This window comes from Xenopus laevis, chromosome 1S, assembly GCF_017654675.1.
Source record: "Xenopus laevis strain J_2021 chromosome 1S, Xenopus_laevis_v10.1, whole genome shotgun sequence".
Taxonomy (NCBI): Eukaryota; Metazoa; Chordata; class Amphibia; order Anura; family Pipidae; genus Xenopus; species Xenopus laevis.
In genome coordinates this window covers 93971871-93998273 of record NC_054372.1, presented here as the reverse complement: position 1 = coordinate 93998273, position 26403 = coordinate 93971871, and the positions used below count along the sequence as shown (strand labels likewise).

Here is a 26403-nt window from a genome sequence, read left to right as displayed (position 1 = left end):
GGCTTACTCTCCATAGTGATAAAATTCATATAGTGTGGTAAAGATCTGCAGTGGCTATCGCTTTGAACATGATAAACTCAAAAGAGGAACCGTACCTCAATAATGGGAGGATCTTGCACTTGGCTGTCTGCACTTATAGATGCAGCCCTTCGGTCCTTAACCATTTGTTTGAAGCTATCTGCTAAAAAAAAAACAAAAAAAAACCAAGAAAATACTGAAACTTAATATAAATTCAAATAAAACAAGAAGCAACAAAAGTGGCCAGAAAGTGGGCAGTAACATTTAAAAGTAGGATTGCCTATAAAACTAAAAATACCTTGATTATTAATTTACAATCTGAGAAACTTGTGCATTGATACTTGAGGAATGTCTCATTACACTGGCTTCACAATCCCAGTATAACAATGCAGCAACTCCACAAGGAGGAAAGAGCAGGTGCGGTTTTCAGGTCTGCAAGAATGTTTGAAATAGCCAACAGAGCAGACAGCAACAGTAGAGAAGAAAAATGAATTTTGATGTATTATCAGGTATTGCTGCATGTTCAGGTTTTACTTGTGTAGGATAAATTATAGATAAATGATCTGCAATACCAATATTTTCCAAGAACACAAAATAGTTGATCATTCCACTGAGAGTCATCACAATTAGATGATCAAATTAGTATCCTGCTCACTCTCCTCCTCCCTGTCAGGGTCCGAAGGCACAATTTGGAGTGCGGACCAAGGAGGAAGCAATTAGGCAAACACAGTTCGTGGTACAATGGATTAGGCAGAAGAATCGTCAGTTCAGGCAAAGGTCGGTCCAGGCAGCAAGATATCGTGGTCGAGGTTTCAGGCAAAGGTCGGTTCAGGCAGCGAAGTATCAAGGTCGAGGTTTCAGGCAAGGTCGAGAATCAAGAATCAATATTTAGAAGACACCCAGGAACTCTAGATAGAAGAACCTATACTCGGGCGCTGAGAAAACCTTCTGGCGTCCTTAAATAGGTGGGTTTTCGCGCCAAAACGTGCTAGGTGACATCACAGGATGCCAGCGTTAATGTGCCAGTGTAATTACGATGCGCGAAAACGCCAGCGTCACGCTGGCGTCTGACGGCCGCATGGCCTCTTCTGGGCGCCGCCATCTTGGACGCGCGGAGGACGGCCAGGACGCCTTACACTCCCTCATAGACATAATACTGAGGGGGTTCCCTATTCTATCAACCCACGGCAACTAATTCTGCTCCATGTCAATAAAATGCACAGATCAAAACAACACTTTCCTGGAGTTCATACTGGATTTTGAAGTCTACAGAGAGTGCATCCATGCAGAATAATGAATAAATGTTGCCTACATTACATTTATCCAAAATAATAATAAATGAATTCCCTCATCTGACTGGTCCAATTTCCATAAGTTCTCATGCTTTTAGCATTTACCTAAAGACAATCTCTTTAACAGTGGATGCTGACAAGATATGATGAAATGAAAAAAAGAATTAAAATGTACCTTTACATTCCTTCAGAGGTTATCTGTAAAATTGCCTAATTATTTGATGATAATGATCTACAAAGTCAATCAGGGTTACAGTACATGACAATATACCAGGCATCAGTCACGTTATTGCATGGGAATGACTTCACTTACTGTCATAGCCTCCAAAAGTCTCAGATCGTCTTAGTAAGGTTGTGGCTGGATTGTTTGCCTCCCCCAGAGGGTTCAGCAATGCCGTTTGTGACAGAAGCATGTAGTGGATGCGCTCAGCTGTAAAAGAAGCAGAGTAATGTTTTTAGTTTAGTTCTAAAAGCTGTAAAAACTAATTTCTGCAAGAAGTTCTAGAAGATTGAAACACAAGACATATACTGTAGCTTATAATTAAAGGCTGTTCCCAAAACATGTTAGGTGTCCATTCCACAGCAGCCACCTATGTTTTTAATGTTTCAATAAACAGTGTTTTTTACTTTATGAGGCAGTGTGCCATATATATTATTAGCATACCAGCATAAAAGTCAACATTGTCACAGAATACTGTACATAGCATGTTTACACGTGTGAATTTAAGACAATGAGATAATTTCATCACATAAGTAAAGCATTAATACCCAAGGTAGCGTAATCAAGCCCTAGAGTTAGACATTATAATATACAATTTATGCAGTGATCTCTTAAACCACTTGCCCCAGATTTTCTCAAGTTTGGGGGAACTGCCTCTAGTTTTATAGATAAGAGCTTCCAACTTCACGAATCCACTGTGTGTCTGAGGGAGGTAGGGAGTCCTTCCACGTTCTCGTAATCATTTTTTAGCCACAAAAAAACATTTATTAACAAATAGGCTTTGATGAAACGTAAGTATATCTTTCAGTCCCACTCCAAACAAGCTGGTTTTAATTCCCATAGCATAAGTATCAGAGAGGCTTGCTTTATGTGACATCTAGGGCATTCAGAAGATGCTGAGGGGAATATGCGATGCAGTCTAGCTGGATAATAATATCCCCTTCTCACTTGGCTTTAAGAGTGGTCAGTAGGGTCTCAAACATTTTAGCGTGAAGATACATATATATTCTAGAGATTAGACCCTTTGAGGTACCTTGGGAGACTTGGTCAATCAGACTAATCTGGACAAGTTGAATAGGCTGTTTAATATTTTGTATGCATAAACATCTTTTGACTTGCGCATATTGTAACCATTGGTGAGAGGGCAATTGAAATGAGTGCCTTAGTTCTTCAAAGGGAATCATTCAGTCCTCCCTCCAGACATCACCTATCTCAGTTATGCTACACCTCTCCCACAGTAAGTTTGGGTCTAAATAAGTCACCCCTGGAAAACTATGATTTTTCCATAGTGGGGCTTGTTGGGGGACATGTGTACAATGAATGAGTTGCCATGCTTTCCGCCAGATCCCCCTCAAATAGGTCAAGACAGGGTTTTGATAAGCCAATCCTTGTGTTTTTTTGCCGAGTAACCATTGGAGAGGGGAATGCGCCCTCCCCCCCAACAAAATCCTGTGCAATCTGTATAAGGTTTGGTGCTTTGCAGCCTCCACCCAGGATGCTAGGTGACCGAGTTGCGTAGCAAAGAAGTAGAGAAATATATTGGGGAAAGCCACCCCACCCATCAATTTCCCCCTGGTTAAAGTCACCAAACTCAATCGGGCACGGGAGTTGGTCCAAATCAATTGCCTAAAGATAGTATCCAGTTTTGTAAAAAAAAACTTTTTTTAATCATAATAGGAGCTTGTTGCAGGATATATGTTATTTTAAGTAATAAAATCATCTTTATTAACTGCACTCTGCCCATGGGGCTTAGCAACAAAGACTCCCGGGCCTTTACTTTTTGAATTATAGTTGTTAACAGTGGAGAAACATTCAGGTCATAAAAATCAGATATAGGCATTTCAACTACAATTCTTAGATAGGTAAATCGATCCCCCACTAGGAACGGAAGCTGGTTGGGCACTGCATGAGGAGGTGGCTTATCTACTAGAAAAATGCAAGACTTAACGGACTTGTTACCAAGCCTGACAGATGGGCAAATTTGGTAGTTAAATTAAATAAGGTTTGTGGGGAAGGGCCCTGGTCCCCCAGGTAATGAGAGTATCATCTACATACAGTTGTATGCATTCCTCTCTATTTGCCAACCAACCAGCCCCTTGTGTTGTCTTATTGCCTGTGCAAACGACTCCATGGCTAGAGCGAACAAAAGTGGGGACATGACGCAGCCCTGCCTCGTTCCCCTACCAAGATGAAAACTCTGCAAGTTGACTCCATTAACTACAATGGAAGCCTTAGGCGCTTGATACAGCAATTTTAGCCAAATCGTGAATTTAGGGCCAACCTTAAAATTATTCAGCACTTGCCATAGGTATTGCCATTCCACAGTATCAAAGGTTTTGGTTATATCCAGTTATCATGCTGGGTCGCTAAATTCATATATAGTCGCATTATATTCAAAGCTGTGGATTTGCCCGGTAGGAAGCCCGTTTGATCCTCTGATATGATAGTTTGGAGGACATTACACAGCCTAAGTGACAGTAGCTTTGCCCAAATCTTAATATCTGTGCACAATAACGAGATGAGCCGATATGCATCCATACGTCTTGGGTCCTTCCCTGCCTTGTGGATTAAGACTATAGAGGCTTCATACAGAGAGGCCGGAAGAGTGCCTGCGTCAATGACATGTTGCAGCATTAGTAATAAATGAGGGCCAATTACAGTTTTGAAACGCTTATAAAACTCAATGGGGAGCCCATTTGGACCTGGGGTTTTACGTGAGGAATCAATATCATTATATAGCTCCGCTAATGTGAAGTCTGCCTCTAAGATCTCCATGTGTTCTATAGAAAGCTGAGGTAGGTTAAGAGACGCTATTTCAGTCCCATTGGTTACATGTTTAGTATTATATAGTTCGGTATAATAAGTGGTTAGCAGGAAGGCAATCTTGTCAGGTTTAGTGTGGATGGTCCCAGCATCATCCAGTAGCTCAGTTATAACAGGGGGGGGACCATCTGCCCGTGACATATACGCTAACAATTTACCCACTTTTTCTCCCTGCTCAAAAAAGGAAGTTGGGGGTAGGGTGATGAACTGTTGCTGCCTCAGTTACAGCCACCTGATGAGTTAACTCTCTCTCCTCTGTAGCCGAACCTCTTTTAACTGCAGTGATTTCCCTATGGAACATACACCTGGAATATGCCTTAAATGCATCCCATAGAACTGAGGGATCAGCTGTGTTGGTGTTAAATTCAAAGAACTCCTGGAGTTCAGCTATTATTGGCTCGTCCTGGTCTATGATGTCTAGCCATATCGGACTTAAGGACCATCTCCTGACTGTATTGCCCATGGGGGCCTCCCAGGTGGCAAGTAAAGAAGCATAATCTGAAATGCCACGCGGCAGATAAACCACCTGTTTTAGTCCTGCCAGAAGTCCCTTAAAAAGGAAGATCAAGTCTATACGGGAAAGTGAGAGGTAGAAAAGCATGAATACTGAAGCATTGATACGACAGTGTATGAATACAAACTTGCCCCTGGGGTCCGTCTTAATGGTAAAGAGCTGGAAGTTTAATGTTTTCATAATTAGGACCGTGGTACCTGCTGTATAAGTAGAGTAAGCTGAATGATAAGACCAACCAACCCATAGCTTCTTTAGAGATGCTAATTTGCCTCCTGTGAGGTGGGTTTCTTGTAAAAATATCACATCAGAATGTTGTTTCTTGATGTAGTCTAAAACAAGCCTACACTTAATTGGATCATTCAGCACTAACATTCAAGCTCAATATTGTAAAAGACATAGTATACATTTACGTTGTGCGAAGTACAGTAATATAACCATTTGACTATTTATCTTTATGCGTTCGTGTATTTCTCTCTGTTCAGACTGCCTGTGTAACTTGGTTTTGGCCGAACTATAAACAAACCCAGGCCCATATGGTTGCTGTTGCTGAAATTCACTCTTATGATAGCGCTTTTGAGTGTCCAACTGTCCTTTCCCACCCGTTCTGCTTAGAAACAAAACAAAGCAGAATGTACCCAAACTACCTCCTCCAACGTGAGGGGAACAATACAAACTGGTTCTGCGAACATCATTCCAGTGATGCATGGGGGTGCAGATGTTGATGTTAACCAGCTAGGCTGTCTTGGCCAATACCATAAGTAAGCCAAAGACAGGCGAGAGGAAAGAAGCCACTCCGGTGGCTCCTGAAATGCGTAGTGTTAGTGACATCATGTCTAATTTGTTTTCCGTTGGTGGCTGCATTGTGTCATCACAAAACTGCTGTCACATATTATATATCAACAGTAAAGGGAAAAAAAAGGGGGTTAAACCCAAACAAGAACCGTTGCTCCATCAAGATCTGCTCACCATATCCAATCTCCATGGTTTGTGCCTACTAGCCACATGATTGCTTCTTCTGGCAAAACAAAAAAATGTGCCTTCCCTTCCATAGTGACCCGCAACTTAGCCGGGTATAGCATGGCATAGATAATCTTCTCCTCCTGCAGCTTCTTCTTCACCTCATTGAATTTACCCCATTGCCTTTGAACCTCTAGGGAGTAGTCTGGGTAAATGGCAATGTTCAAATTCTCGTATGGCAATTGGCCTTTAGTGCGGGCCATGGCTAGAATTTTGTCCTGGTTCCCTTGCATTCAGTACCCTGGCAATGAGGGGTCTAGCTGGAGCACATGGGGGAGGAACTCACATAGGTACCCGATGGGCTCTTTCTATTGAAAACGTAGCAGTGAGAGAGTCAGCCCCAAACATAGTGATTAGCCATTGTTGAACAAAGTTCTCTGGGGACTCACCTTCCACCCTTTCAGGGAATCCAAGCAGTCTGATGTTATTCCGCCTCAAGCAGTTTTCGAGGTCATCTACTTTGCTTTGCCGAGCATGAACAGCCGTTTGTAATTCTCTTACTTGAGTAGGGACAGGCCCGGGAGTATCTTCAAGGTCGCTGACCCGTTGCTCGGCAGCAGCAGCCCTTTCCCTTAGTTTTGCATATTCGACTTTAATTTCATCCACCTTGGATGTAATAAGTCCAGTACAGGCATCCCGCTTGCTTTTTATGTCAGCGAGGATGTCCGCTAGTGTAGGCCCCTCCACAGGCCCCATTGAAACAGAAGCAGAGTTCTCCGACAAGGCCTCAGCGCCATCTTGCCCGTCTTCGCGTGCGTAGCACTCAAGAGTTGTTGCGGCTTCCGACGCTCGTCTTTGAGCTTTGGTGAGTCCCATGAGTGTCCTCTGTGGCAATGGTTGCCGATCTTGCTTTGTAGGATCCATAATGGCAGTGTTTTGGCTATTAGGTATCACGGATTGAGACCAATGGAGTGGAGATAAGCTAAAGTGCGTCCTCTCGCATGAAGCTGGTGGCCACACCCCCCCATATTTTTTTCTTTTTGCTTCTAACAAGACATATGGTATAAAGGCAAAAACATAGATAGGAGATATTTGTTTGGAACACTACAGTCCAAGAATCAGCCCCAGTGCAGTTGCACTAAGGAGGCAGGCATTCACTATGCACAAAAGAGGATATACTAATGCAGTCAGTAGGAATACACTGAACACTCACCTGTATTGGACATCGGTTTTGTTAGCATACATCTATCTATTTAGCTATCTATACACACACATAGCCGTGTGTTATTAAGTATGCATGTGTGTATACATATAGGCTTGTTAGATAAACCAGTGTGTGAGAATTTCCAAAATCTATCAACACATCAGTAATTTATTTCTACCATTTACAGATACTGCTTCTCATTTGATTGTCATTTGCAGCAATAATCTTCACCTGCCCCAGAGGCTGTCATTACAGGACAATACAGCAATTTGTGATGAGTTGGGGCCATTGTGTGAAAGTAGGGCTGAATGTGGGGTGAAAACATGTACTTTAGAAATCAAGAGCATATGTAGAAACCTGATATAAAGGTCAAGATACATTTAAAGTAATAGCTTTGACTTCTGATAGGTGATGTATACCTGTCGTGACTGCGGATTGCAGGATGCCTTTCCCTTCAAAGTTTTCATCAGTGTCAGCTCTGGGAAGCAAAGTTATCCTTTGTTCCGGAGAAAAGTCTTCATAGCCATATAATTCCGCCATCTCTATGCATGTCTGCAACTTCTCATTTAGGGACTGAACAATGGCACAGTCTTTCTGATTTAGGCTTACTGTGTGGGTGAAATTAATTAACAGGTTATCATAAAAGAGATAAGAACTAGAAAGCAGTTCCACCACATCATGTGGGTATCAAGCACATAAATACATTGTTCCTTGTTAAAGGAACTCCGAAAAAGAATAAAGAATGACATTTAAACAATAGACTGTAGGAAATGGCATTGATGGTTTTTGGTGGAATGATGTCCCACATAGACGCTATAGCTGTACAATGTAGCACATTTCAGAGAATTACTTATGTTTATCAGCATTACCTTGAAACTCTTTTATTTTAGCAGCTCTTTCAGTAAAGAGTTTCTTTTCTTCTTCTGCCTCATTCAGGATTTCTGTATCTTGTATGGGGCAACTACAAAGAGAAAACATTTTTGCTGCAAGGTGTAGCAATATTCTATTTTGAACTGGCAGGCATCACAAACATAATAACTTCTATAAGAATATGCAATAATATGACTACAAGAGAAAGTGGGAGCTCTACCAGGAAAGGCACAGATTACCTTACAACTATTACCCTATGTTGCTGCTATCGTTTCAACCTATTTTATCACCCTTAACTTAATCAATTTATAATACACAAAGGCTATGGGGAAATGAAAAAAAATGCTACCTCTCCACAGCCCCGCGAATTAAAGTCATCCATAGATTTCGCTCTTCTTTGGAGTTAGTGTGTATTTCATACATCTCTGCTCCTGTGTTTGAAGCACTGATCAAGAACATGGCTTTTTCCTCATTAGCCACCTCACGGACAATCAGTTTTTGAAGGGAAATCATAGGTGTTTTGTTATCCTGCATGGCCGAGAACAAGAGAAAGGTGTCACAATACCAACATTTTACAGGCTACAAATCTCTGTGCAAAAATTACTCAATGTGAAAAAGAAATACAACAACTGTACTACAGTTTATTACAGTTGTGAATTTTATCTCACAACATCCACCCCCTATAGCACTATATATCTGCAGCCAGGTCTGCAATTTGGCACCCCACTAGCTATTATGGTGCTGCTCTCTCAAAAAAAACATATGCAAAAGCAGAGGGTGATTTTTATGTTTGGGAATGTTGCTAATAGCAAAATTGTTCAAGGACTGTTTTATAGAAACAAAACATCTGTGTTCAAGTGTCTTTTTTATTATTACATCATGGTACAGTATTGTCCGATGATGTGGTCTCCCTGGTCAAGGTGCAAGGAGGGCCAAAATGTTGGAACACAGATGGTGTGCCATGATGTAAAAAACACAGAAGGGAGTGCTGATCATTGAATATAGTATGATATGTAAAACACTGAACGAGATTTGCCATGGTGGTTTGGTAAGGTTAGCCTGCATATTTACATGTCATGCTGTCTGGACCCAGCAAGACTAGAAAACCCTACTGTTTATTAGTGTAAGAACACATGAGGATTTTGTTGCCTGTATCTCCTCACGTTTTTTTGTGTGAACATGCAATTTAAACGGTTTTTTGCCGGACATGACATTTACACCAGATGTTGGTAACAACCCAAGTAATCCACACACACAAAGAAAAACAAACAAGTCCATAAATAAAGTTATGTGTAATATAGTGGGATGACACAGGGAATCAGTATTGAATACATCAAGAAAAGGAGGTGCAAAAAAGGCATGGAAAGCCAAGAAACCTGCTGAAATCAGTCTGAAAGCAATCCTGTAAAAATTAAGATCAGCTTGTTTAGCCCTAATTAATGGCCTATAAAAAGGTTTCTCGTTACGAAGGTAATACACAACAAACATTTACTGATGCCATTGGTTACAGACTTCTGAATGTTCCTGTGAACATTGTTGGGGCCATAATCCGGATGTGAAAGAACATAATTTCACCCTAAATCAGGGGTGTCCAAACTTTTGGCTCGCAGGGCCACATTCGAAAAAGAAAAATTGTCTGGGGCCACACATGAAATACACAAACATGTTTGATTTGTAAAAGTAAAGGAAATACACAGAAAAGAACTACAATGCCAGTTGGATAACCAGATGGAGCTATACACTGGAATAATGGACACCTGGATATTAATTAGACTTATTATTATATTATTATAACTAACTGGGCAATAGGAAGAGTCCCCCCTCCTCCTATATCCTTTGCAACATGACGTTTCCTCGGGAACCAAACTGGGCCGCAGTTTGGACACCCCTGCCCTAAATCATCCATGACCAGGTTCTCCTCGCAAGATTTCTGACAGAGGAGTCAAAAGAATAATCAGAAGAGTTGTCCAAGAGCCAAAGATCACTCGCAAAGAGCTTCAGAAAGACATTGAATTAGGAGCTACAGGTGTTTTAAAGAAAACAATAAGTAATGCACTCAACCATGCACTCTATGCACACCCATTGCGCAAGACTCCACTGCTAAAGAAAAAGCAAGTTGAAGCTTGTTTAAAGTTTGCTGCGCAACATTTGGACAAGCCAATGAAATTCTAGGAGAATATATTCTGGTCAGATGAGACCAAAATCGAAATGTCACTGCACAGCACCCCAAAAACACCATATTAACAGTTTAGAGGTGGCTACATCATGGTGTGGGTCTGTTTTTCATATGGTACTGGCAGACTTCATATTATTGAAGAAAGGAAATGTACAGTGACATTCTTGACAAGAATCTGCTGCCATCTACCAGGATGCTGAAGATGAAACGAGAGTGAACATTTCAGCAAGACAATGATCAGAAACACACAACCAAGGAAACTCTCAATTAGTTTCAGAGAAAGAAAATAAAGCTACTAGAATGACCCAGTCAATCACCGGACTTGAATCCAATGGAAAATCTATGGACAGTTTGATATGGGATAAATGGGATAAAATCACACCTAAACAATGCTTCGGTTGTTACAGCCATCTTGTGTAAATTTCATGTCAATTGTCGCATTAGAAATATATTACTGAGAAATTAATAATAATTTCCCTGTTGTGTAGAAAGAAACAGTCCTATTTTTTATTCAGGCAACTTGCATTTTTTCTTTCTTAGATTTTACGTTTTCCTGGAATTTATACTGCTTTGACGTGAAGCCCAGGAAATAGTAAAATCAAGGTTCTACTGTAGTTTATTTCTATAAATTATGATAAAGGAGATTCTGAAATAAAAACACCCAACTTTCACCCTGCAGGTTAACACATCATATTAATAAATCATCTTTAAATGCATTTGAAACCCTTTCGTTTTTGATGTTTCTGCTCAATTCTATTTTCCTTACCACAGGAGATAAGGCGTATTTCTGGTCTTTCTCTTGTAGCAGAAGCAAGTTATCAGTAAGCAAAACAGCAAGGATGTCTAGAGAATGAAAAGAAAACAGTAAAGAAATGTGAATAAAACACAACTATCATCATATGACGATTTATATATAAATATATACTGCTACAAATTGATGTTTTGCAGTCTCTACCAAAAAGGATAATAAAACATGAGTACAGATTGCATCATTTAAAATCCACACAGCTGTCCTGAAATTAAAGATTTTGCATGCACTTAGATGCAGAAGTATAAAGACAGTTATTTAAATCCAGTTAAAAAGTGCTAATTGCATCATCTCTGAAGATTGTCTCTTTTCTGTACAGATATGGTGCTAAGGCTTCTTAGTGATTTGAGCTGTTGCTCTACCTGTATTTTTTTTCTATTGGGTTTTTCTGGCTTCTCCACAGTTAAAATTATTCCAATCATATCTGAACTAGTGTTGGGGATAAGCAGTGTCTACGGAGGAAGACCCCTTTGTGTACTCTGACCTTATGCTCTCTCTATTTAAACCACAAGTGATAAAATCACAAGCTTCTGGTTCTACTAAAACAAGCTTCATTTAATTTTTTCTTTATTTGTAAAGTTAATTGAAATGTGAAACAGTAGTTTGCAAAGACTTCTGTTGAGTTACTTGCCCTACCTTTTAAACGGCCTGAGGCAGTTTTCCAGTACAGAACCCCATCATGAAGCAAATGCCTTCGGAGAATATCCTGCTTCGTTAATGTCAACCCATTCTTTAGCTTCCCTGAAGATTTAAGCTCCATTTTACTTATAATTTCCCGCAAGCGATGAACTTTCTCACTCTCGTGGACACGGGAATCCACATCGGTGATAGTGTTTTTGATAAGTGCAATTGCCTGTGTCAGTGCTTCATAATCCTCTGTCCCTTCTGCAAAATACAAATCTTGTTTATTAACTTCTGACTTAAAATTCTTGCAAAAAATACAAATAGGCCTGGACTGGAATTGAAAATAGGCCCTGGCATTTCAAGTACACAGCGGCCCAAGCAGCAGCCCCGAGGCTCAATAATAAGTGACTGTTTATGGCATCTCCCAGCAGCTCCTCTATTATTTGCCAAAATCCACAGATTGCCAGTTCGGGCTTGAATACAAAATGACGTATTCCATGGCAACCAATCTCAGTTTGCTTTAACTGTTCTACGTGCAGCTGGTTGGAAAAAAAATCTAATTACTGATTGGTTGCTAGTCCGGCATGGTATCTTTGGATGCATATGTTCCTCTACTTGCTCCAAGATATTTTGAACATTCTCCCTAATACAGGTATGGGATCTGTTATCTAGAAAACAGTTATGCAGAATTACAGAAAGACCATATGCCATAGATTCCATTTTATCCAAATAATCCAATTTTTATTTATTTCCTTTTTCCCTGTAATAATAAAACAGTACATTGTACTTGGTCCAAACTAAAATATAATGAATCCTTACTGAAAGCAAAACCAGCCTATTGGATTTATTTAATTTCTACATGGTTTTCTAGTAGACTTAAGGTATGAAGATCCAAATTACGGAAAGATCTGTTGCCTGGAAAACCCCAGGTCCCGAATAACAGGTCGTATATTAGTATATATACACATGTTGCAGGCTCCACCTCAATTTTCAGTGTCACGGACTATTCATTAGAATGAAATCAAAGCTTTTACTGGACCGATATAAAGATCTACCCCAAAGAAAAATAATTTCAGTCTGTTAAGCAACTGTTCAAAAATTTCATAATTTAGCAGGACAATGATATCAGGCAGAAGCTGTAAGTAACCCTGCAATGTGTTAAGAATAGAAAAGTTGAATTTCCTAAAAGAGACGTCCCGTTATACAACCAACCTGAACAATGCGGTATGTGCATGCTCTCCAATTGACATGACCACCCGCACCGGGAGCTGTTTCCCGGTGCAGGTGGTGTAGCACTGGCAGATGGGCAATTTAAAAGAAAAACAAAAAAGCTATTTTTACCCCCAGCCAGGGTGCAGGCTCTATTAAAGGAGAAGGAAAGTCGTTTACCACTTGGGGGTGCCAAATATTAGGCACCCCCAAGTGAATGGTTTTTCCTTACCTGAAACCCTGGCCCGGTGCTCCTATCAGCAGAAAACTGCACCGGCCCGGGGTTATTCCAGCGAGCACCACGGATCGCTCCTCTTCTGGCTTCTTCTTTCTTTGCACAGCTTCACATGCGCATTAGATTGAAGAGCCGAACTTTAACTAAAAATTCTGCTTTTTCATTCGACTGCGCATGCATCGGCCCCGGGAAATTTGAAGAAAGAAGAAGCCGGACGAGGAGTGCTTTGTGGTGCTCGCTGGAATAACCCAGGGCCGGTGCAGTTTTCTGCTGATAGGAGCAGCGGCCCTGGGTTTCAGGTAAGTAAATATATTCACTTGGGGGGTGCCTAACATTTGGCACCGCCAAGTGAAAAATTACTTTTCTTCTCCTTTAAAGAATGTGTGGGAGAATAAAAAAACACACCAATCCAAAGAAGAGCCTCACATATTAACAACAAGAAGGCTGTGACAGACCCTATACCTTCTGTATGCTGAATGATACGTTCTACAAGAACTGGATACTTTGTAATCCTTTGTGTCACCAAAAGAATGCACTCCTGGATGCCCAGCCGCCTCACTATAGAAGAATTGCCAATTTTCTATTGAAAGAAAGAGAGCACATACACAGTTAAATACAATGTGGGGAATGTAATCAAAGTCGGTAACAGAAAAACTATTCACAACGAGAAAAATTATTGTATTGAAAAACCGGAAACGGTTTAGCGACTACTTCCAGCAGTGGAAGAATGATTGCACATTTTTTAATAGATTGTGCCAGTGCGCAGTGGATGTAATAAAACTTCTTACTGAAAATTTATGTTTGCGCCAAAAGATTACAACACTTTCAAGCACTTCTTAAAAGTGTGCAATTAAAATTCCCAATACAATGACAGTTTAAAGGGGACTTGTCACCCTAAGAAATAATTTCAAATTCTTTTCTATCATGTTAGTTGAGCAAAATAAACTTTACTTACACTGTATCTATTATTTAAATTTTGTTTCATCTGTCTTGGAATTATACAATCACAGCAAGCAGGCAGCAGCCATTTTGTGGATACGGTTATTAAGGGAAATTGTGTATCACCCCAAAATCGTGTGTATGCACCAGAATGGGGGACCTGATGTCTATGTGCAGTGCCCTACACAATTATAGAGCCTGAGGAGGGAAGGGGGAATTTAAGGAGAGCAGTGACATGTAGGAAGTGCTGAATGGAAAGTGAAAGTAATTGAATGCCCCTCCTCTATGCCATGGGCATAGAGGCGGGGCAGGTAATATTTGATTGACAGTTTAGATATTCAAACACCTTTATAACAGGTATGGATGTTTTAATGAAAAATTGTTTGGGGTTTCATATTTAATTTGCAAAGGACTTTCATTATGCAGCTTTTTATGTGTAGGTGACAGGTCCACTTTAACATAGAATATTATGTTCCAAAATGCTAATTTTTATTCTTAAATTGTGCTAATTATTTTCCGCTGGAGAATTCAGAAAATAACTTTTGTTAGTCCCTAGATTAAAAAATACAATATACTCACTGAATCAAATAATTATATACATTTTGTATTTTTAAGCATTATTAAAGTCCATCAGTTCACGTGTAGTGAGATTATATTCCTCATAAAAATACCTAAGCAGCATTAGTATGAATGGTATTTGACACCTGAACCATTGCCTTAACTGACATTTTGATCAAGTACTTTTAAAACAGGAGAATTAAGTAGTGGTTTATTGTGGTAATGTTGAAATTGGGAAATCACAGCCATGTCAACATCTGGAACTAGTGGCATGCATAGCATATTGCCATTGATTGTGGCACATTGGAATGAGAATGTGCAAGGCAAAATAAATCAATACCACAAAAGCATTAAGATATCGATCTTCACTTGTGCTACACGATCATCACAATGAATACAAAATGCCCCTCACACATTGTCATGGCCCATTGTGCTAAAACCCAACCCATTATCCACACTAATGCCGTTTCTAGTTGAACCTTTGTGTATCTCAAAGATTGTCACACTCACCTTCATGAGGTTTTGGAATTTCTTACTGTCCCGCAACAGGTCCTTATAACGACTCACTGCCTGATTGTGCTGACTGCAAAAGATTCCATACTTCTCCCTCATCCTCTCACCACTGTCACCTGAGAACTAAGCAGAACCACAGCGACAAAAAACACATGACAAGTTGTATAAATTGAATCTCTTATTGGGTTTCAGGATAAATATAGTATTTCCCTTTTAAATATAATACAGTTACAACTGATGCATTTATTAATTTTAAAATACAACAGAGTTTAAAAGCATCACAGTCATAAAAAAACATACTTTGGGGCAATATCACTAGGAGTCAATTAACCAAAGCATCCATGGTAAACCCAAATATATATGGATATAACTAATTATACCATTAAAGGGTGGCCACATGTATATGCCAAAATATTGTTTTAGAAAAAGAGGTTTACTTTGGATTTAAACTTGAGATTCTTTCCCACCTACCAGCACAACTGTGTGTCATTTGCTTTTCCAACCCAATACAATGCAAGCTTGTATGGAGAAAGGTCAATAGACAAACAAGGAAAAAGAATGTGTTTAAACACACTTTAAAACATGGCTATCAATGAAGCAATTTTTCTAAAGTTATGTTTCTGGCTTCCTTTTTATTGATGATCACCTATAAATCTGCTCACTTCTATTGTTATAGATGTCAATTTACAAAGAAAAAAGGTACAACTACAGAAGCACTAAGGGAGGCAAAAATCACAGCCCTTAAAGCTCCGCACATTAAAGGGCTACACCAAAACACTTTAAAGGAGAACTAACCCCCGTACCAAAAGCCCCCACTAAACTTCCTAGTATTGTCCCCCTCCCCTCTCCCTCTCCGTGATGTGCATTAGCCGGATCCTTAAATGCAGAGAAGTGCAATGGAGCTCCTGGCCATCATCTTCCATCACGTATTGTCTTCGGATCTCAACAATAACTTGCGCATGCGTAGTTGAAGCTGATTCCTGACTTGGCCCAAATGCGCATACTCCAGCAAGCTTTGTGTCTGTGAAGAGACTCGAAGACAATACGAAGCGACGGAAGATGCAACAGATGCATTACTGCAATAGGCTGTGTGCCTAATTCGTATCGAGAGCAACTCCATTTCTTCTTTGCTCCCGAAACGCATTAGGCACACAACCTGTTGCATTAAACTACATATTAATCCAGAGTGTGGCCTATCTTGTGCTTCATGGTGTATTTGTTATTATAGAAGTTACAGAGGAGAAGCGTTGGTCATAGTTTGTGCTCTTATTTAAAATGCACTGTTAGCCACAAAATGTCTATTTTTCTCTAAATAATAATGTCTGATATTTCCCAGTATTTTGTACTTAGTAGTATTTTACAACAACTCTATTGCAAATTTGTCAAAATAGAAAATCTAAAAATGGGTGGTTGCGCTTAATGAAACACATCTCCAGCTGAGAGCAATGATCACATGCAGCAGCTTTATAAGTGTAAGTTAAAGTATATTACATAGTCAAATTTAAAATAAGTGGTGTGCCAACCACTGCACAACACATAAAAGTGACAATGCTTAGAAAATATTTTGTAGGTAACTCCTACTAAAAAGCACAGGGAACAGGTCTAAATGAACACTGTGTGGATAAAAGATAAAGTAACAAGCAAAGAAAGTGTGATATATAAATTCTAAATCAAAACAACATTGAAGGATAGTCGTCTGGTCTCTTAAGATTGCAGCTTTACAAATGAGAATCAATTCAGCAGACAAAAGCAAGAACATTAATTACTTTAGAGCTCTGTGGGCTGCTCCCTTCATATAAATCTTGTCACCAGCCTATCTGATCTTTTCAGGACCAGAACTAGCTGTAGATGCAAGACTGGTCAGGCAATTTGTGGATTGTGGCAAATGCCGGAGGGCTGCTGTAACATGCCATAGTCAATATTTAGTGGACTGGTGGGTGTAGGAGGGGGGGCTCTTTGGGCCTCTGTGTACTGAAAATGACTACTTTGAATAGCAGTCTGGGCCTGCTAGGGAGCACCTGGGTGGGGGTTGCAACCTGTGCATGGAAGTTGAGTGAGATATGGTACTAGACGAGGTAAACAAGTATAGGGTGTCAGGGGCAAGCAACCAACTGGCTGCTGCCCGGAGGTGGTGAGATGACAGCATGCCAGACGATCTGTGCCAATAGGACTTAGTCTGTCACTGATTTTCCCTGTTGTAAACCTTGTTATAGGCATTAATTACATATAGAGAAAGAGCACACAAGGAAAAACTCCTATAGCGTATAACCAAAAGTATGATAATTGGTGATATGCTATGAAAGTTTTCCCTTCTGCGTTCTCTCATTATTTAAATACACCCTGGTTTGTGTATACGAAGCTGAGAATCCTACACTACTGACAGCTGCCTGGTTTTGGATTTGCGTTCAGTGCGAAACCCGTATTCTTTTATCTTTATTCATTAATTACATATTTTCTTTGTAACTGATTTAATGCCAATGGCTTCTATAAGCAAGTCATACTTAAATAAAGTGACGTATAAAGTGATTATGGCTATAAAACAAGCATAGGATCTATTATATAGAATACTTGACCAGTGGGGTTTTTTCGTATAAGGGGTATTTCCATAATCTGGATTACCATACCTGAAGTTCGCTTAAAATCATTTCATAAACCTAACAGGACTGTTTTGGCACCAATATGATTCCGCTTAGTTACCATCAAATAGAATGTACTGTTTTATTATAACAGAATAGAAGGAAATAATTTAAAAAAATTTAAAAATGGACTCTATGGAAGATGGCCTTCTTATCATTCAGAGCTTTCTGTAAATCAGGTTCCTTGATAAAACATCCGATAAATGTACAGCAAACTCCTGCAGGACATACTAACGTTTTAATTATTTCAACTAACCTAACCTGGAATAAGATAGTTCATTCACTTGGAACTTTTGGGCCATTTATTGGAAAAGCATGACCAATTGAGCAGATTCAACGTTTCAAAGGGATAACCCTCCTTTCTTCAGGGAGGGTTTCTACCAGTACATCTTAACATGTTGTTGTCCATAATGCTTTAACCCCTACAGCATGCCCCCACCTTTGCAGCCCTCCATCTATGGACATTAACTAATGGCTAAGTTAAAGGAAACCTCACTTCACAAGGAGGTGCCAATAAGCGGACATAATATGATGAGAGCAGAAATGAGTATTTGTTTTGTGCTTACCTGCTGCACAAGGATATCACCAACTTTCTGAATCACATAATTCTTATCACTTCCCTCCTCCATAGATTCTTTGCGCCTCTCTTTAAATCTTGCTAAAAAGTTGACATGTAGCTCCAGAAGGTCATCCACACATGGAAAGATCTGGTATATATCCTTGTAACCATACTGCAGCTCTTCCGAGAGTGCTCTTGAGTACACCCTTAGCATGATTTTCAGAGTTCTAACATGGTGCATCTCAGTCTGCATTAGCTCTGAAAACACAAAAAAGTTTGTTGTTGTTTTCTTTGCAAAGAGAGATCATCTGGAATTAAAACCAACCATATAACAAATCGAAGAAACTAATTTATACATACTTGGAAAGCAATAATGCCAGACACTGCATCGATTAAACATAGCACATGTGCAGAGCACCAATAAAAATGTATAAGCACATCTCTGGTGCAGAAACCAGTGCTTCCACACATGTGCCATGCTGGCAGGCATGTGTTGTGCAGAAAGGCATAAAAAGAGCAATGTAACTGTGCATGCCATTCAAATAGTAATGTGATTTACCTAATCAGGATTGCAATAAAATGAATATATACTTGCATTATTATATTTAACTATATGTGCACCATTTTTTTTACTGTGCCCATTATCCCACTGTTTCTCCCTTAAGGTGGCCATTCATGGGCAGATTTAAGCTGGCGATTAAGCCCCTTCAGCAACATATCTGCCTGTATATGTTCCCTTATCTAACCTGATACCGATATCTAACTGAAAGTTGGGCAGATATCAATCGAGCAGTTTTAAAAATTCCAATGTCCTGTATTCTCACCATAGTGATCTTATCGTTAGGCCTTTGGGACAGAGGTGGGCCTATCCCAGAAAGGTCCACAGGTTTGGTGATCTTGCCAAACTAGCAGATCTTTCAAAGTATGGCCACTTTTACTCATACAATCTCTCTAATTACTTAAACACAAGGTAAATGCAAGTGTGTTGCTTTGTTTAATAAAGTTACTAACACTAGAGGGCAGATTTATCAAGGGTCGAAGTGAAAATTGGAATTTCAAATTTTTTTTAGGTTTTTTTATGGCCAAAACTGTCAAATTCAACTAGGAAATTGTTAAAATTCTACTCGAGTTTTTTGAAAATTCGAATTCGATTTTCGAGATTTATCATACACTGCCTCTGTTTTAGTCTATGGAAGACAGCTAAACATGGGCACAGCTAGCATGCTAACTTCTTTTATGTAGAGCGAATGTTGTGGTTACTGCTTTATATACCAGATGTTGTTAACAACCCAAGTAATCCAAACATACAAAGAACTCAAAACAAATAAGTCCATAAGTTATGTTTAGTAAAGTGGAATGACACAGGGAATATGTATTGAACATGCTTACTGAAATGTATTTAAAAGCCTTTGTTGGTAATGACAGTTTCAAGACACCTCCTGTATGGAGAAACTAGTCATATGCATTGCTCAGGTGTGGTTTTTGGCCCATTCTTCCACACAAATGGTCTTCAAATGCTGATGGTTCCAGGGGCCTCTTCTATGAACTCTGATCTTCAATTCTTTCTATAGATTGGAATCAAGTCGGGTGACTGACTGGACCATTCAAGCAGCTTTATTTTCTTTCTCTGAAACTGTTTGAGAGTTTCATTGGCTGTGTATTTGGGATCTTTGTCTTGCTGAAATGTCCACCCTCCTTACATCTTTAGCATCCTGGTAGATGGCAGCAGATTCTTATCAAGGATGTCCCGTTATATTTCTCCATTAATCCTTCCTTCAATTATATGAAAAATAGCCCATACCATCTGATCTGATGGTCTAATCTGATCAGACTAGATGCACGGATAAAGGGCAGGTTTGCTTTCTACATACTGACAGATTTCCACAGGTTTCTTGGCTTTAAGTGCCTTTTTGCACCTAATTTTCTTCATTTGTTCATTACTTATTCCCTGTGTCATTCCACGTTCACATAACAATGTATAGATTGAGTTCTTTGTATGTGTGGATTACTTGGGTTGTTCCCGACATCTGGTGTAAAGTTCATGTCACTAGCCCCATTAGAAATAAATTAACTGAGAAATCATTGACGTGTTCAATATTTATTCTCACTGCTGTGTGTAGGAATAAATCTTAAAGAAACGTATATTGTATCTTAACTCTTTACTAATGAATCCTAATAACCAGGGATACTTTTATACATATGTATAGGAGAATAAATATTTATATTTACATAAATATAACCTTGGTTAATAATACATTTTCATCATTTAGTGGTACAAAAATGCAGTTATGTACACATTAGCAATGCTCTGACTGAATCACTATGCCACCCATACCAATGTAGCACTCACAAGACAACAGCTTCATACGTTCGTATTACAATTATCTTATTATAAAGCTTCTCACCATAAATAACATCCTGTCTCTTTAACACCTCTTTCTTCTGCTTCTTGAGATACTGTGGCTCAACAGCACAACTCCACGATTCTGCCTCAAATTCCAGTGCGTCGAGTTCTAACTCACTTTTCACATTTGTATAGGAGTCTGAACCGTGAATACAAGAATGAATACATAATGTTCATAATAATTTGGTCCATGCAATGCTAAAATGTTTTGTACTAAATCTGTAGCAGAATTTAATTTCAAAAACAATTTATTGATCCAAGAAAAAATATATTAATAATTGGTACAGGTTTGTTGTAGGTACCTCTGAGAATCAGAGTAACATAACAAGAGGTGCAAAATTGGCTACAGGTCCAGTAATCAAACAATGAAATCAGATGTTTTATTTTAAATAGCAGACCAGCAAATGATACCCTCTGGTTGGTTGCTATGGGTTACTAGAACCTTATATGTCAATGGTTTTCACTATTAATTAATTTAAACATTTTACATTTAATTATTTTTCATTAAAGAATAGGTTTTTATTGGATGGGCTCCGTTTGTGTAGGGTTTTCAAAATTCCCCTACCTCTCTAAGCAGATGCTTTTTTAAAATTCACACATATTTGTTTACTTACGGAAGCTCCCTAGATGAGGGATAAACTTCTGATCTATCCAGTTACATTTGTGCACTCAGAAATCCTAATTGGATTTATTTTTCTCTCTTACTAAAACTGGCCCACAATTTGCACCTGTTATTGATTAACCCCCATGGGTAAGATATAAATGCATTTAAAGTTTTTCAGAAACAAATTTAACAAACTGAACAATGCACTGTTTTCTAAAATTCCAAACTTCATAACAGTGAAGTATACTAAAGTAATAAAGCAAAGTATGATACATAGCAATGGTTAAAATGTGCATGTGAGTAAATGTTGCAAAAGAGTGCAAGTAAAATTTCAAATTAACTGAATCAAAGTAGTGCTCTTTTTACTTGTCATTAAAAGAAATGTGTATTCCTTTACTTATTACATAAAAATAAACATAAAAATTGTTGCCCCCAATCTTGCTGGGCATACAATAGTGTATTTTAAGTAAGTCTCCCTAGCAAGGCCTCTGACCTCCACGCTGGGAAAGAACACACATACACGGGGGGCCTTAATTATCACAATCTGAATTATTCGGACTATTCCAATAAAAACAGTGCGACCAAACTATAATCCATAATTGGACCTTATTTATTAATATCCAAATTGTACGATTTTTTCAGAGTTTTTTCCCCAGAATTGTTGATTTTTTCTGGCTTTTTCACGAAAAGTACAAATCTTTTGGATATTTGCCCAAAAAGTCCGAAATAGTTTGATTTTTGGGTTAATTCAAGCACAGAACACAGAAACTTCCACATAGGGCCTTCTTCCATTGACTTATATACAACCTTGGCAGGTCTGAGATGCCGGATATTCGGATTCTGACTTTTTCCATCCTTGGGGTTAAATAAATCTCAAAAACATTTTGAGTTTTTGGCATTCGGACTTTTTCAATTAAGCTTGACATAGCATTGGGGTATGCCTCAATTGATCCTACGCTGCACACATAATAAGCTAGCTAGGGCACTCCCTCATTATGCACATGGTTTGCCCCAATGTGGCTCCTCCCATTGCAGGAGTGCTTGCTAGATCTTTAAACCCACACATCCAGTGGGGGAAACAATTTTATGTGATAGAAGCCATTTAAGTAACCATTAAATTTGGCTTATAAACAGACAATAAACATGTAAAAGGAAATCTGTCTCAAACCTTTGGGGGTTTTTTTACACTGGTCTGTGCGAGTACAATAAAGCTGGCCATAGACGCAAAGATGTCATCGTACGAATCAAGGAGTCGTACGATTTTCGGACCGTGTGTGGAGTCCCGAGATTTTTCGTCCGGTCGTTTGGTCGGTCATACAGGTCGGCTGCGGGTAATATCTCTGCGTGTATTGCCGATCGTATGATTTTTTACTAGCTGTTACTAGCTTTGTCTATTGTATGATTGCAGTCAGGGGCAGAACATCGGCTGATCTGTTCTTTAACTACTTTATTTGGTCGGAATGGTAAGACTTTGATCTGAATGGCAGGTCGGGAGATGGGAAAGTCCGATCGTACATTGATTCGTATGATCGGAACTTTGCGTCTGCGGCCAGCTTAAGCCAAGGTGAAATGATGATTTAAAAAGATTATAACATATGAATTGTTCACAGTACAATTCACAATAGGTGAACTTCCCCTTTGAAAATAAGCCAGCAAGTAGTGTGAGATGCAGTTGAGCACATTATTCTCCTTCTAGATTTTCCATATATATTAGAGGAAATATTAATCAGCTATCAGCATGGATACACAGCTGCAACATTCATAGCTAAAGAACCACTATTACTCTGACCATCATTCGCTGAAAAAAAACTTTCTAAACGGGTCCTTAAACCCAAAAATATATTTTTTGTGCAATGAAAGGAAATGTAATTCCTAATATACATGCATAAAATTTATTTGTATATGTAATTGCTACTGAAAGGCGCCTTTCTTTGTCCCTTTATGTACTTTGGTTCTGATTATGAAGGGCAATGGCACATAAGGGTGTATTGTTGCCCATAAGATATAGCTATTTTGGGCATTGTATCCTTGCCCAAAAGGCAATTCTGTGTTGGCATCAGAACACCATTACCTTTTAAACAATGCAACAGAATTTGGTTTTCCTCGAGGTCTGTTAAAGGGGTTGTTTAGCTTTCAAATTTTTATCAGTTAAGGGGCTTCAGATTTAACATCAGAAATAAAGCGTTTTTGGCCGCTTTTTATGTTTTAATTATTGTCAGTTTCTCTAATACTGAAGCTTTATGGTTTTAGTATGGTAACTGAGAATTCCAGGTGCAGACTTTAAACAATTTGCTACATTAGTTGGTGCATTTCTCAGCAGCATCTGTGGGATGTTAGCAATGATTTTATCAGCTAACAGCTGGCTTTCATGGAATTTAGGGATTATACTCACCAAGACTAAAGGTAAGAAATGTGCCAACTAATACATCAAGTTAGACCAATTTACAGTCGAAGTCCACCACTGCCACAACTTCTCCAGGGAGACATGAGAAGATGAGCATTAAACTTTAAATAAAGTTTTTATTCCTGGTGTACTATTGCAAACCAAATGAATGGGCTTGCATAGAAATGTATGTACTGTATAATAAGTACACTGTACATTTCTAAGCTTTAGGAGATGCTGTTCCTACTCAGAAATGTACATCTATGGTGTAAATTCATGTATCCCTTTAACATATGCACTTTTATAAATAGCTGCAACAGAGCTGGTTATATGGAATTTATGCCAAAAGGGAAATGCTGTAATTTGACTCCATATTTTTTTTAAAAATATGTAATTATATATATATATATATATATATATATATATATATATATATATATATATATATATATATATATATATATATTACAAGGGCTGCAACTTACCCTCCAAAAATACTGAATCAGAAGCAAGTGAAACATTTTCATCAGAGAACATTTTCAGTCTTGACAAACCAGAATCTACGTCATCCATCTCTGCTGTGCTGGTACAAAAGAAAGAAAGAAAAAAAACCTCACTCAAAAAATTATTTAGCTTTTCTGAATCTAACCCACAGACCCTAGTAGTTGAATGCAAAGCATACACATATGAATCCCCCCAAATTCAGATACAAAAATAAATCATACTTTTGTCATTTCCATATTCAGGGATTAATGTCAGGGTATGAAAAGTCAAAAGGTGCTTATAGAAAAGTAATTCCAGCCTAGAAGGGATCATGGTTGGCATGATCCCTATTAATCAATCAGGCTGAAAAAGGTATTGGAGTGGGGCTAGCCATATCATAGAAGGGGATCTGGAATGTATATTTAAACAATGTAGAAACTGGTAGCTGTATAAAATGCATGTTCACTTGAAATATATTGATTAAATGGCACCTAGGTACAGATATGATGTTAACAGTATTGCAAATACATAGTAAAATTTCCAGAAACCCATTATCCAGAAAGCTCTGAATTATGGCAACGCCATCTCCCATACAGTCCATTTTACGAATATTATTCTAATTTTTAAAAACTTTTTTTTTTAAAACTACAGGTATAGGATCGGTTATGCAGAATGCTTTCTGTAATTACGGATTACAAATTACTTTAAGGGGGTTATTTACTAAAAAACCTTTTTTTGACATATTTTACTTTAAACAACCTAACTCGCATTTACGAATTTGGCTTATTTACCAATATTTCAGGTTGAAAAAAATAGGATAAAAAAACCAAATTTTTCGAGTTTACAAATACAAACCTCTAAAAATGTTCGAATCATATGAAAATCCACTTGAAAAACTGGGGTTTATTAAGTTTTCGAGCAAAACCAGCCTCAACATTTCAAAATTCATGAAGGTTAAAAACACAACTGCCATTGACTTTTACATGAATTCGACAGGTTTAAGATTTTTGGATTCAGAATTTTAGCAGCTTTGGGTCAAAAAACATTAAAAAATATTTGAGTTTCAAGTACAAGGTACTGTTTTATTATTACAGAGAAAAAGGAAATCATTTTTAGATTTGGCTTATTTGTTTATAATGTAGTCTATGGGAGACAACCTTTCCGTTATTCTGAGCTTTCTGGATAATGGGTTTCCAGATAACTGATCCGGATAACTGATCCCATACCTCTATTTCCTTTCTCTCTGTAATAATAAAACAGTAGGTTGTACAAAAGGTAACTACTCTGCATAAATCCATAGGTTTATTTAATTTTAAAATAGTTTTTAGAAGACTTCTGGTATAGTGATCCAAATAATGGAAACACCTGTTCAGAAGCATTCTGGATAATTGAACCCATATGTGTACCTTGTTTCTGAGCGAATAAATAGACAAGAGAGAGAGTCTTTATGTTAAGATTGTTAATACAAAAAATCATCCAAGCCACTCTTAAAAGGCATTAACTGAATCAGCCATCACAACATCACCCGGCAGTGCATTCCACAACCTCAATGTCCTGACTGTGAAGAACCCCCTACGTTGCTTCAAATGAAATTTCTTTTCTTCTAGTCTAAAGGGGTGGCCTCTTGTACAGTGATCCACTTTATGGGTAAAAAGGTCCCCTGCTATTTGTCTATAATGTCCTCTAATGTACTTGTAAAGTGTAATCATGTCCCCTCGCAAGAGCCTTATTTCCAGAGAAAACAACCCCAACCTTGACAGTCTACCCTCATAATTTAAGTCTTCCATCCCTCTAACCAATTTAGTTGCACGTCTCTGCACACTCTCCAGCTCATTTATATCCCTCTTAAGGACTGGAGTCCAAAACTGCACTGCATACTCCAGATGAGGCCTTACCAGGGACCTATAAAGAGGCATAATTATGTTTTCATCCCTTAAGATAATGGCCTTTTTTTATACAAGACAGACAAGTATTGTCAAACAATAAAATGTACAAAAGGATTAAACAAAATATCAGATCATGATAGAATTACATTGTTAAAAGAAATGTAATTTTTTATTTATAACTAGCAACATGACTGTTTCTCGGTTATCCAGAAAGCTCTGAATTACGGAAAGGCCATCTCCCATAGACTCCATTATAATCAAATAATCCAAATTTGTAAAAATGATTTCCTTTTTCCCTGTAATGATAAAACAGAACCTTGTACTTGATCCAAACCAAGATATAATTCATATGTAATGGAAGCAAAATCAGCCAATTTATTATTTAATTGATTTAATGTTTACATGATTTTTTAGACTTTGGGTATGAAGATCCAAATTATGGAAAGATCCGTTATCTGGAAAACACTGGATAACAGGTCCCATACATG

The 26403-nt window shown here is 38.4% G+C and overlaps 1 protein-coding gene across 4 annotated transcripts in view; it reads right to left on the bottom strand.

The window, feature by feature from the left end:
• Window positions 1–26403, bottom strand: part of arhgef18.S (Rho/Rac guanine nucleotide exchange factor 18 S homeolog) — a 47940-nt gene that overhangs the window by 9934 nt on the left and 11603 nt on the right. For 2 of the 4 annotated variants that reach the window (XM_018243648.2, XM_018243645.2), the window contains exons 5-16: window positions 24032–24129; window positions 20561–20698; window positions 18163–18413; window positions 14958–15083; window positions 13413–13530; window positions 11519–11767; window positions 10841–10917; window positions 8248–8426; window positions 7898–7989; window positions 7448–7636; window positions 1624–1740; window positions 96–181 (exon numbers count right to left, since the gene is read on the bottom strand). In XM_018243648.2, the coding sequence (XP_018099137.1) occupies window positions 96–181; window positions 1624–1740; window positions 7448–7636; window positions 7898–7989; window positions 8248–8426; window positions 10841–10917; window positions 11519–11767; window positions 13413–13530; window positions 14958–15083; window positions 18163–18413; window positions 20561–20698; window positions 24032–24129 (1720 nt within the window). The remainder of the gene's footprint in view (window positions 1–95; window positions 182–1623; window positions 1741–7447; window positions 7637–7897; window positions 7990–8247; window positions 8427–10840; window positions 10918–11518; window positions 11768–13412; window positions 13531–14957; window positions 15084–18162; window positions 18414–20560; window positions 20699–24031; window positions 24130–26403) is intronic. The other 2 variants (XM_018243646.2, XM_018243647.2) reach the window with 2 other exon arrangements.